At 37.4% G+C, this 12,690-nt stretch overlaps 1 protein-coding gene across 2 annotated transcripts in view; it reads right to left on the bottom strand.

Moving 5' to 3' along the window:
* Positions 1-2,280: 2,280 nt before the first annotated feature.
* The window catches only part of LOC107668819 (testican-2-like), a 29,265-nt gene continuing 18,855 nt past the window's right edge, over positions 2,281-12,690 (bottom strand). For both annotated transcript variants that reach the window (XM_016460814.1, XM_016460815.1), the window contains 7 exons: positions 11,778-11,886; positions 10,442-10,556; positions 9,584-9,703; positions 8,671-8,889; positions 4,919-4,981; positions 3,048-3,185; positions 2,281-2,661 (listed from right to left, as the gene is read on the bottom strand). In XM_016460814.1, coding sequence (XP_016316300.1) covers positions 2,516-2,661; positions 3,048-3,185; positions 4,919-4,981; positions 8,671-8,889; positions 9,584-9,703; positions 10,442-10,556; positions 11,778-11,886 — 910 coding nt within the window. In that variant the 3' untranslated portion in view covers positions 2,281-2,515. The remainder of the gene's footprint in view (positions 2,662-3,047; positions 3,186-4,918; positions 4,982-8,670; positions 8,890-9,583; positions 9,704-10,441; positions 10,557-11,777; positions 11,887-12,690) is intronic.

The following is a 12,690-nucleotide window of genomic DNA, read 5'->3' as shown; positions in this document are numbered from 1 at the left end:
TGTATCATGTCATATAACTACATTTGCAACGATTTAGGATTAAAAAATACATTTATCATACAAAAAAAAATGTCAGTCCTGGTTTCTAATTCCAATTTTAGAATGTTTGCTGCACTAGATCACTAATATATGAATGTGTGCCAACACTAAAACAATGCAGTATTATAGCAGAGCTTCATCATACGCTTTTTTATAAAATAGTTAGAAACCAGGGATGAAAACCTAAAATGGTTAGAAACCAAGGCTGAAAACTGTTCTCTAACTATTTTAGATTGATGCCAAGCAGGCTACACTGGATTGCTAAAATATGAAATGTGTGTCAATAATGAATCAATGCAGTATTATAATAGAGTATAATAGCAGATAATTATAATTTCATCATGCACATTTTTTCTTCTTAATGTTAAATGCGGTTTAATTTTCTTAATGACAATAAGTGAATATTTGAAAGATGTGTTTACATCATGTTTTCTATTAAAGTGAAAATATGTCTTCTTTTTTGAACCCTCTGGTGACTCTTGTATGCCTTGAGAACCAACTTTTGTTGGGTATTTTTGGTAGTTATTATAAATTGCACTTGTCAAAAAATGTGTTTAAAAGTGGGTTGAAAAGATTTGTTTTCTCATGTCTCCAGTATCACATGAAAATTAGCATGTCGCAGAGTCTTGGGAGTAATTAGGAGAACAAAGGAACAGCACTTTCGGGCCCAGTGCCTTTAATCATATTCAGGCAAGAAAGATGACACACTCGGACAAAGAAACATGCAACTAAATGCAAATATACTGCAACTCAGCGTAAATATAATGTTTTCTAATCAGTAAATCCAAGTATTTACAATAATAATGGCATGTACAGTACAATACAATCATACACTAGTCCAAGTGGTATAACATCACTGTTAGCAGACTCATGTACACTGCTGAGTAAGATTTGGAGGATTTATATACTTCTGTAGACACCGCGGTACATTAATGAATGTGTTTACGCTGGGGATGTTACCATATCAAATGCATTTTCTCTTGCCTATGTGGAGCTTCGAAATCCCGTCTGAGTGAATTATCATACCAGGCCGAGTCTGTAATTCATACACGTTTTACAGCATTTTAACCCTAAAAACTGATGCTTTAGATATTTTTTACTGCGGGACTCATGTACTTCACCTTTAGTCGTAGATTTTAAGATGCAGATCTTGAATATAAATCCCTGCAGCACCATAGGAACATTACAGCCAACACATCTTTCACTGCAAATGATGTGAAGATCTGATTAGAAGACATCTGCAAAGACAGATTGGTCCCTTTGAGTATATGAGAGAGAATATGTCAGAATGCATTTTCGAAAGCTCATTCCTGCCTCTACTGTTCATCCATACACTGCCTCGTTATGTTGCATCAGAAGTACCGTATTACAGCCTGACCTAGTGGAGTATAAGCAAATTCTATTATGACAGACATATGAAACCAGAGCGCACATATCTCAGGATTTATGACTGTCCATTTCAAAGAAAACAATGATTTGGACGTCGGGCTGAGGGAGAAAGCTACTGCATTGAGGCATAATTTATATGAAAATATAATGCTTTGCCATCTCTGGTTTCGGTGGATTATTACACAAAAGACGGGGAAAAAAATAGTGCCTTTAGGACAAGGATCGTCTTGTAGAAGTGCATTGTGTATTTCTGGCAAGTAGCCTAAAATCGGTTGTAGTTTGTGAGCGTGGAGAAACAGTTCTTCAATTACACTGACAAGGCTACTTTATCTCAAGACATTTATGACTATATCTACTTCAAGGTAGCAACGAAATGATGCAGAGACTGTTTCAGCCAGAACAGGGTAACAGTCTTAGCTTTTTGAGCTAAGCTAACTTAGCTCTTGGTGTTTTTGGACTTTGTGTCTCTTAGCATTTATAGTAATCTGTGTTCATATACGCTAAATCATTTGGAGGACATTTAAAAGAATTCACAGAAACTCTAACAGCAAAAACATTAGCAGCAGTCTCAGTTCCCAAAGAAAGCAGTTGTTGATGGTCGACAGAAGATCTAATGAAACAGGTTAGACCCTGAAGCCTGTCCATCTTTATATACATACTTTAAAAAGTCGCTTTAGACTTAACAGGTATCATTTCTGAATGTATAGTGACGAAAGTATGTACTTATTAGACTTGCATAAGAATGCATCACATCACACCTATCAAGCGCCTAATTCTGAACTCGTGTTTGCAGATGCTAGAGACTGATTCAGGAGAAAACTCTTGCACTTACAACAAAAATATGATGTTTCACAAGTATCCATAAGCCCAATAATCGAAAACTCTTTCCCAATACCATAATCTCACTACAGCTAACACTAGCCAAGCCACCCTCCCCCCCACCCTCCCTAAGTCAATGCTGTTTGGAGTGTAGTATAAAGATGATAGACCCTCCAGTGTCCACCGTTTAATGTCAGAAGATAGAGCTGCCTCTGTAGAAATGGGCCACAGAAAGCTACGTCGAACAAGGTGAGAATCACGTTTCGTTTTACCAAATGTATCCACCGTCATCTACCTCCCCCACCTCCCCTTCCTCCTCCTCAGCCTCCTCGCCGTTCTCCTCCGCCTCCTTTTCTTCCTCATCTTCCCATCCGAGCCCGCTGCCAAAATCTCCCGAGTACGTCACCACCTCTTCTGCAAAAGGGAAATGTTAAAAAAAATATTGCGAGTGATTTAGGCTAAACAATATGCGCTTGGTGCGAAAACAATAAACAAACAGGAGGTGTGACTTTGACATTGGGCTTTTTAATCGCTATTTTATGTCCAGTCAGGGGATTTGTTCTTATCACCTGCAGGTCCGTCGCAGCCAGTAGTAATTAATCTTAAGGACCTTTATTTCGGTGAGACAACTGCTCTTTTGGAATGGAAATGAACCTGGCCTAATGAATGTAGCACTTGGTCTTCTGTCAGATGGGTGACTGATGATTTTGTGGATCTAAGCCCTAAGCCCTGTAGCTACAGAAAGAGCATTGTCCTCTGTGTAGTGTGTGTGTGTGTGTGTGTGTTGTGCTCGTGCTCACCACAGTCGGGGTTGCCATGGATTCTGGAGCCCATTAACTCTCCTCCATGCTGGTCCACACACCAGCACTCCCCTCTGCTCTTGTCACACTGCAGTCTCCTGTAAAAGCCGTCCTCATCACAGCTGGGAATGTATGTATCTGAAACAAGTAGGGAGAGAAACACGCAGACACGCACGCTTTGAGAACATTTTACATTCATTTTCATATCCTATACAAAATGAGTTTTGCATCACGGGTGACATTGCAAACTAGTTTGCATATTGCTGTAAATCATGTGACAGACTCAAGTGTCACTGCTCATTGTAATGCATAAAATGTAACCTTGGCGAGGGTTGAGGGCTGGGTTTCTGTCTGCAGTGTCTCGAATCATGATGCACGATAAAAAAACAACTGCACGGTGTAATAAACATATATATGTCCACATAATCATCATGATCTATTTAGCAATGAAATGCAGGATTTAACCCTCTGATGCACTGAGTGTACTAAGGGACAAATCTTTAAAAGCCAGTTTTAACCATTCAGAATGTGATGTTATATCCTAACCACCACCACGGGTGATTCCATTGACCCTTACCCATAATTCAACCTGACTGTCCTATTTATGTCTCTGTGTGCTTTTTATTTACAAGAACATAAATTAAGCAGCTGGTGCAAGTGATGGCCATGTGCAACTCTAAAAAAAAAAAAAAAAAGAAATTTTATATATTATAGATAGATAGATGTATATATATATAGATAGATAATCATTTCCCTTTGTGATTTAATAATTAATGCCTCAGAGGGTTAAAGACAGATTGTTTTTTTTGTTTTTTAGGGTTAAGCTTTTCCTTTGACACTTACCCATAATTCTACATGACGGTCTTCTTTTTATGTAATTGTGTTTTATATTTATGACAACATAAATTAAACGAGGCTGACAAATATGGTGATACTCCTTGAACCTCTGTAATATTGATCATAATCTTGCATAGCAATGGACAGATGTATAGTCCTCTCAAAATATGCAATTAAAAAAGGCAGAAAATTATTATATTTCTGTTTTAAAAAAGAATATAAGAAGTAAAAATAAAAAAAATTTGTATTGTGATTTAACTATAAATGCATTATAGTGTTAAACACAGGTTGCACCTTCTAGGTTAGGCTTTTTCTTAGGACTGTCATCTTTTCTATTTTTTAACATTTATTCAACATGGCTGGCAAAAGTGGTAATGCACTATGGAATATTAATATTATCTTTTTTGGAATGCACAGATGTGTAACTCTCTTAATATGTATCATATAGGGGAAAAAAGGTTTATTTTATAGGTTTAGATATTACATTAGGAGATTTTCTTCCTTTTGTGATTTAATAATAAATGCACCTCAGAGTAAACATGGGTTAATCTTTCACAATAACAATGAAACACTTTATTTGTATAATATACATTGATATTTGTTCTCAGGCTTTGGGGGCTGTTTGCATTTTGGCTGCCTCTGATAGGCTGAAGCATCTGCAGCATGTCCTTGGAGAGTCCTAAGAGCGCTGCAGCCAAACATGCAGCACTGCCCACAGCCATGAGCGCCGCTCTAATCCACACACCTGATTAGGGGCTAATCTCAGCCTTGTGCTTGTCATCTGTTAAATGAATCTCCTCTAGAGTCACTTTTGCCAGAGCCGCAAAGCCTCTTTGTTTCTCAGAGTTTACATCTTACCTCCCTTCTGCCTCGTTTTCCTTTTACAGACCTTCTTTCTTCCATTCTTTCTTCTACAAATTGTATATATTCTATATAACCTCTTTCTCTGGTTCTCCCTTTGTTCCTCTCCTTCACACCTTAATTTGCTCTTCCCGCGATAGTACAGCGAGTCTCAGCGGAGCGTTCATTCTTACCTGGATTCTTCTTGGCTCCTTCTTGCACTTGGATTCGCTCTAGCTCAGCCAGGCAGGGAGGCTCTGTGGACGAAAAACAATCAGTGCCTTTAGGGAAGAGCCAGCGCTAATCTCCTCCATACAAACGCCTCACACGAGCTCCCCCGCCAACTCCCATATGAGGCGGCATTACACTAGGGCTGCTCTCCGTGCAGCCGCACAATTTAAAAGTGGCACAATAGACAGTTCTAATCTCTAGTTTTACAGCAATACAATTCATGAAAGAAAGACTAAATTAAATTTTGAGTTATAGAACTTGCTTTAAATAGGTTTTGAACAAAATTAACACCTGTTATAGACTATTTCTATATTGCAATTTTCTCTTTAATGCCCTGAGGTGAAATTTACAACCTTCTTATAATACATTAGAGGAATATTCTTCTCAAAAATGAAAATTCTGTAATCATTTACTCACCCTCAAGTCATTCAAAACCAAAATGACTTTCTTCTGAGGAACACAAAATAAGTTATTTAGCATAATGTCCAAGCTGCTCTTTTCAATTCAATGAAAGTAAATGGTGACCACAGCTACTGAGGAGGAACCAATATGCCCAATGATTAAAAAGAATATTTATCTTTTTAAAAAAGGTATCCTCTTTAGATATAGAGATTCTTTCAGAGCAGATCACTCTACAGAGCTACTTATTTTTCTTTATTCACCATACATGAAAACATTAATACTGACATTTTCTAACCTAATTACACTATAGCCTTTTAAAAATAAAATTGTGAATACTGGAATATAAAATGATTTTAAAAATGAAATTATATTGTTATATTATAATATGAAAACTATACTATAATATGAAACTAAAACTGCCAGTAGGTGGCAAGTCCCTGTCTTAATGAGTAAATCATTCATTCTATTTATTTATTTATTTATTTTGCTGCTTATTCATTCAAAAACCAAGCAAGTGACTTTATGACTCGATGAGTTACTGAATCATTCACTCAAACAATTTGTTTAAAAACGCAAATTCACACAACACTTCTTTTTTAGCTTGGTTGGAAGTATTTTTACATGACTCAGTGAATGTGTGGACTGTTTTTGTTTGGTTTCTGAAACATACTAAATGTCAGCTAACACAGTGTTAAAACAACAAATACAATATTATTTAAAATGACATACCACACACCACTGCTATCAAGCAAGATTTGGTATCACACAAAGATATTATACGAGTATGAATCCAGAAGACTTCGAAAGTAGCATACAAATCGTAAGGACCACTTTAATGGTCCTTTTTGATGCTTATCAGCCCTAGTCCCCATTTACTTCCATTACAAGGAAAAGAGCAGCCTGGACATTCTCCCAAACATCTTCTTTTGTATTCCACATAGGAAAGAGAGTAATACAGGTTCGGGAATGACATGAAGGTTAGTAAATGATGACAGAATGTTTCCTTTAATAAATAAATCAGTGCAGCACATACTGGAATATTCGCCAATGCTTCAACACTATCACTATGTGAGGCCCGGACAGGTCAAGTCTAAAAAAATGCAGTGGGTTTCTGTCTGACTGGTTTTAGTCCCAGAGAGTTTGAGGCTGAACAGGCTGTCAACAACCAACACTGATGTTGTTTTTCCCTCTGCAATGGCCATTTCCTATCCACCGGGGGAAATACAAGGGGAAGACAAAGTGTGACAGGCCAAAAGCAACTGTGCCCTACCCAGGAGAAATGAGAGTGCCCAGCCACATATCATGAGCAGAATCACATCAAACAAGAGCCAGGCTGGTCTAGTGTGTGTGTGTGTGTGTGTATGTGTGTGTTAAGATACTGCTAAGATACAGCTCAGTGCCCCTCCAGTGCGATGCACAGTGGAGCATATGTCTGTTTGTGTCAAGAAACTTGCCATGCTCCATGGTTTAAGTAAACACACACACACTCAGAAAGAATTCCTCAAACAAAAGATCACACTTACGAGTCTCATTAACATGTAGAGCATGTTGCGATAAACACATGCACATGCAAACAGACCTACGCTCTCCCCCGCTGACACACACACGCACACACACTGACTGTCAGTCACCCTAGCAACACACACTGAATAGCAATTCCTCCAGGCTTATGCATCTCGTCAAAATGAATACTGTAAATCACTCTCTCCACATGCCACAAACAGCTAAAGGTCAATTTATGCCTTCTCCAGCTCTTCCATCTCTCATTTTCTATCCAATGGGGGTGTTTGAAGAGAAAATGAAAGATTTGGATTACAATAATCCAAACATATGGTTCCCCTCCCCCTTTAATGTTTGATTATATTTAGAAAACCAATTAAACTTAATCCAGTGCAAACTGAATGAGTTAGTGGCATGAGTCTGCAGAACTCTCAGCACACAGATGGATTTTTCTAAAGCCCTGCCTCCACCGACTGGTGTCTTCTTTATCTTTAACGCCAGTCCAGTGCATGCTGATGTAAAATAAATGCGCTCTGCGACCAACCTTTGCATGCAATATCGTCTTCTAGGCTTTTTGTAATGGAAACCAAACATGCCCCTCAAATCCAATTCAAACATCATTTCAGATTTGAAAGCCCTAACTCTCTGAAGCAGTGCTCAACATGCTCAAACACAGACTAGTGCTGGCACTGATGTTCGGCCATGTGTCCCCCTTCTGTCACGCTGTTATAACCAAGCAGAGCAAACTGTGGACCGTGGCACTGACCAGCAAGGTGCAGGGCACAAATGTGCAATGCTGAGGCAACGATCCCAGTTAGAGCTGATTTCAAATCTGAAGTGTGTAATGTTTCAATGTCAAAACAGTGTTACTTTTTTTGAGTCTTTGCCTTTGGATGAAAATATTTTACTAAAATGCCATCTTATTTTAGTCAGAGTTGACACTATTGATTAGGAATGAAACTTTATTCTTTTTTTGTAAATATACGTATTGTACTGATAATATTTTATTTTTTCATGTAATGAAAAAAAAAAGTTTTTTATCAACAGTATGTTTTAATTAAATTTGGTTAATTATCAAGATGCAAATTTTTAAAAATGACACACTACTGTTCAAAAGTTTGGGGTCAGCAAGATTTTAAGAAAGTAATTTTTTACGCAAGGACACATTTAATTGATCAAATGCCACAGTAGAGGATTGATAATGCTACATAAACCATGTATCTATTGTCTCTATTAAAATATATTTCAGCTTTTTTCAGCACAACATTGATAATAATAATAATAAATGTATCGTGAGCACCAAATCATCATATCAGAATGATTTCTGAAGGATCATGTGACACTGAAGACTGGAGTAATAATGCTGCACATTCAGCTTTGCCATCACAGAAATAAATTAATTTTAAAATATATTCAAATAGAAAACAGTTATTTTAAATTATAATAATATTTCACAACATTACTGTTTTTCTGTATTTTTCATAAGAGGCTTCGGTCATAATATAATTCGGTTATAAGCAGTGTTGGGAAGGTTACTTTGGAAATGTAATAGGTTACTCCCCAACACTGGTTATAAGTACTAATAAACAGCCAATATGTTAATAACAGGCATGCTAATAAACAACTAGTTAATAGAGAGAATTGGTCCCTAAGTGTTACCGAGGCTTCTTTTCAAAAATGTAAAAAATATTGCAGATCCCAAATATTTCAATGGTAGTGTACTAAATATTTGGTAGTATATAGAATATTTCATTATATTATTATAAAAACCATTAAGACCTGGTTTAATTGTGTAAAGATACTAAAAACTCACTTTCTCTCCAAAAGCAGAGGCACCACTCAGCTGTGGAGACTTTGCCATCACGGTAGGAGTCACAGGAGTTGAAGAAGGGCCGTATGCACACTTCATACTTGTCCAGATTAATGGCGGACAGCTCAGCTTGATCCAGATACAGGTCACTGTTTGTGTCCAGCTTAGAGAACATCCAGCCAATAGAATCCTTACAGGTCGCAACAAGAGTTCGGTCTACAACTGTGCACAAACAAGCACACGCTACATGTTAACGCAAGAGAAATACTAGCTTAAATACTGTAATACTTCTGCATTTTGTGAGCTTTTTAGACTGGATTCCAAGAGCCATCTCTGCCAGAATAGATGATTGCATCATATTAGCTGTAAAAATTGAATTAATGTCCTTTTAAATGCAAAACAGCTGTTCAAATGTTGCTGATAAGACAGTAAATCACTAATGGAAACCATGGACCTTTTTTTTCTAAGCAAATTAGAAGCAAACAATATAAATGTATCAAACAAAACAGGCATAGCTAGTTAGAGAACTGATGAGCACATGGTTGATCTGGTCATTTTTTCTGCCATTAAATGTACATTTTAAATAGAAGTGCTTAAGCATTCAGCTGCATTTCACAATTCAGCAAAACTGCTTTTTGAGCGAATAAAATGCTGCTGGTGCTCTTTGGCCATCAGGATAGGACACAAACATAACAGCTCTGAATCTGAAGTTTTACACTGCAGTTTTATTAGTGCCAATTATCATAGGTCCGTGTTTAAAATACTAAAAAGAAAACAGCTGTATGGTTGTATTATTTCTTGAAATGACACAACCAAAATAAATGAGGTTAGAGTCACTGTATGCTGCTGATCCATAGTGAAGCTGCTGTAATTTCTTAATATAAAAGCACTGGCTAAAGAGATGTTAGATCCTCACTTGATGCAGAACTGGCTACAGGATTCCCGGTGCTGTTCTGCTTGCCGTTGCCTTGGAGCAGTTGGAACCAGTCCCGCAGGCGATCTCCCAGATCTGCCAGGTCCTGCCCTGTGCAACTCTCTATGGACAGAAAAGAAGAGAGACGGAGACAGTGAAAGGAGATAAGGGAGTGTTGGCAGACGTTGGTATTAAAGAGTGAAGAACCAATCATCCTGCTTTTGCCCTTCTGAATTTGACAAGAAAAGCCTGCGGAGACTGCAGACATAATTCAGACATAATCAAAGTCAGCAGAAATTCACAAAGCAAGCAGCAAAGAAAGAAAAAGAGCAGCATAGTCTACTGATAAATCAATAAAGCCTTTGTTAGAGCGAGAGCTGCAAACTGCTCAAAGGTATGTGAAAGAGACAAATGGCATCAGAAGCAATCTCAGAATAAAACCATTCATTATTATCATCAAAATATGATCCTATAAACTTAAAAGCTGGCCCTTCTATTGTGCTTCATTCAAGACAGAAGGTGCTTATTTACAAGAGTATCTTAAAGGGATAGCTCAGGCAAAAATTAACATTCTGTCATCATTTACTCAAACTTTTATGACTTACTTTCTTCTGAAGTAATGCTAAATTTCTCCTTCTTGGATGGCCTGAGGGTGAGTACATTTTCTGAAAATTGGGTGAATTTTTGGGTTAACTATTCCTTTAATGGGGTCCAAAACAACTGATTTTTAAAAAATATCCTATTTTGTGTTCCAGGTCTTGAACGACACAAGGTTGAGTAAATTATTTTTGGTAAACTATCCCATTAACAAGCTTTGCAAGACCAAATTGCAGCTGTTGGAAGCATGTGGCAGGTAAATACCGTGTTTGCTGTCCATGTCTGTAGCAGGAGCCGCGGTGGCGGTACAGGGGCAGAGACCAGTACATCTTACGTTCAATTCCTTCCCTGTGAGACAAGCCTGCTGCTCCAGTTTGCACTAAATTCAGGTGCAACACACACACACACACACACACACACAAAGAATAAGCAGTGCCGCCGTAACACTTGTCCAGTGCGTCACATGCTCCAGTTCAGTGGCATGAATTGTAAGCCCAGATAGAGCACAATTATTTCTACAGACGAGTGAAAATCGCTGGTTCAGACAAGACATCTCCATTAAAAGAAGCTGATGTCAACCTTCATTTCTTCCCTCACAAGGTCAGAAATAGATATAATAGAGATAATACATAATTCAACAGAACGGTTCTTTCATCCCCAAGTACCCAGAATCTCTTCAGACAATTCTTTGACTTTTAAGGATGTCAAGGGCCAGAATACAAGGTATAATAGAGCCCATTATCCATACTGCGCAAGCAGATTGATCCATGAGTCACAGAAAATAATAGAGAATGTTTTTTTGAATGGCACAGAATAACAAGAATAGAAATAACGTCATTGTCCAACATTGCAGGATAGTGAAAGTATTATGAATTTTCTCTACAGGTTTGTTGACAGGACTAAGAAAATATTTTACCTTATCTGACTCTTAAAAATTACCTGAGCTAGTGTTAATTTGGTTATAATATTTGTGACTAGATCAGTGTTTCACATTATATTGACATTATATTTATACTGGATATTATTTATCATTATTATTAACAATATTGAAGTGGCCATTATTACAATGATTCACTTAAAACAACAAACTTACTAAGTACTTTTCCTTCCCTTTAATGAGACATGTCCTATTTGTCTTTCACAAATTATTGTGTGCTCTCTGGGAAAATGTTCTGGGGGGATTCATGGGGAAACTTTCTCCAAGAAAGGCCTAGCGGCAAATTTCTTTATAAATGAATCCAGATGGGACGTTTAAGAAAATTAGAGAAAGATATATGTGGTCTTTCTTGTGTGGTGGGATTCAGAAGCTCAACAAGTATGAAATATCACCTTTGACAGAAATACATCATCAGTTTACACAAATGTTGGATGTAAAGGAACTAAATGCAGTTAAAAAACATTATTAAGCACAATTCATTATTTTAATCTACTGTCAGCCACAGAAGTTCAATTTTGTTTTAAAACAAAAAAAGTGCGAAAAATCCAATTGTATTAAAATAAGCTGAACTGCAGAGAAATTGATCATATGGATATGATCAATTTCTCTGCAGTTCATCTTATTTTAATACAATTAAAAGAAGTTGAATGCAGTTTGAAGTACCTGAGAGGCGTAGTTGTGTCCATCAGAGCCACAAACGGGACCAGAGGAAGATCCTGGGCAAGATTTACAGTTACTCTCCTGCTGCTGTCTAATGACCTGCTGCTTCAACCTAAAACACATCAGTCAATATTAACATGCCATCAATAATATCATCAATATTCAATATGAGATATAAACTGAGGCATGCTTGAGCATTGGTCACTCAAATGCACAGGAAAAGCGCATCATTGACCCATTTTTTAATTTAAAGTTAACAAAACATTCTCTGTAGTTATTTGTGCGCTACAATGAGAACCAGTCCCTTAGGGACGGCCTCAGGAACAAGTTCAATTTGTAAAAAGAACAAACATCCAGGGACTAAATCTGTGTACCTCACAATGTGACACCAGACAACACGTGCATGCTTTAATAAATTGCTCTTATTTCACCTCTATAAAAAATATGACTTTCTCTTCACAAGTGAATGAACATTTTCTAACGCTTGTGGAAATAAACAGATCATAACCATTTTATTTATTTATTTATTTTCCCCTAGGGTCCAGTTAAAATAGTCAGGGTTCTTTGCACCATAATTTTATGACCATTTTCAACCCTGTCTCATTTTTTGCTGTTGTGTCTTTCCGCCCGGAACTGCTTCCGTGTACAACTGCTGGCGCAAGCTACATTAAAGTGATTATTACATTTTGAATATGGATAATTGTTTAACAAAAACGCATCGATTCGCTACAGGAGGCCTTTGTTCACCCCCCCGAAGCCGTATGAGACATTTTTTTTTATGGATGGGCGCTTTTTATTTCACTTCTTTTGGACTCAAGCACTGCAACACCCGCTGACTTCAATGATAGAGCTTGGAATAGCCAGGACAATTTTTTATATAACTCCGACTGGATTCGTCTGAAAGAAGAAAGTCATA

Source organism: Sinocyclocheilus anshuiensis, unplaced genomic scaffold (genome assembly GCF_001515605.1).
Source record: "Sinocyclocheilus anshuiensis isolate Anshui unplaced genomic scaffold, SAMN03320099.WGS_v1.1 scaffold72, whole genome shotgun sequence".
In the NCBI taxonomy this organism is placed as follows: domain Eukaryota; kingdom Metazoa; phylum Chordata; class Actinopteri; order Cypriniformes; family Cyprinidae; genus Sinocyclocheilus; species Sinocyclocheilus anshuiensis.
Note: the sequence above shows the minus strand (reverse complement) of the source record. Positions and strands in the feature narration are given on the sequence as shown.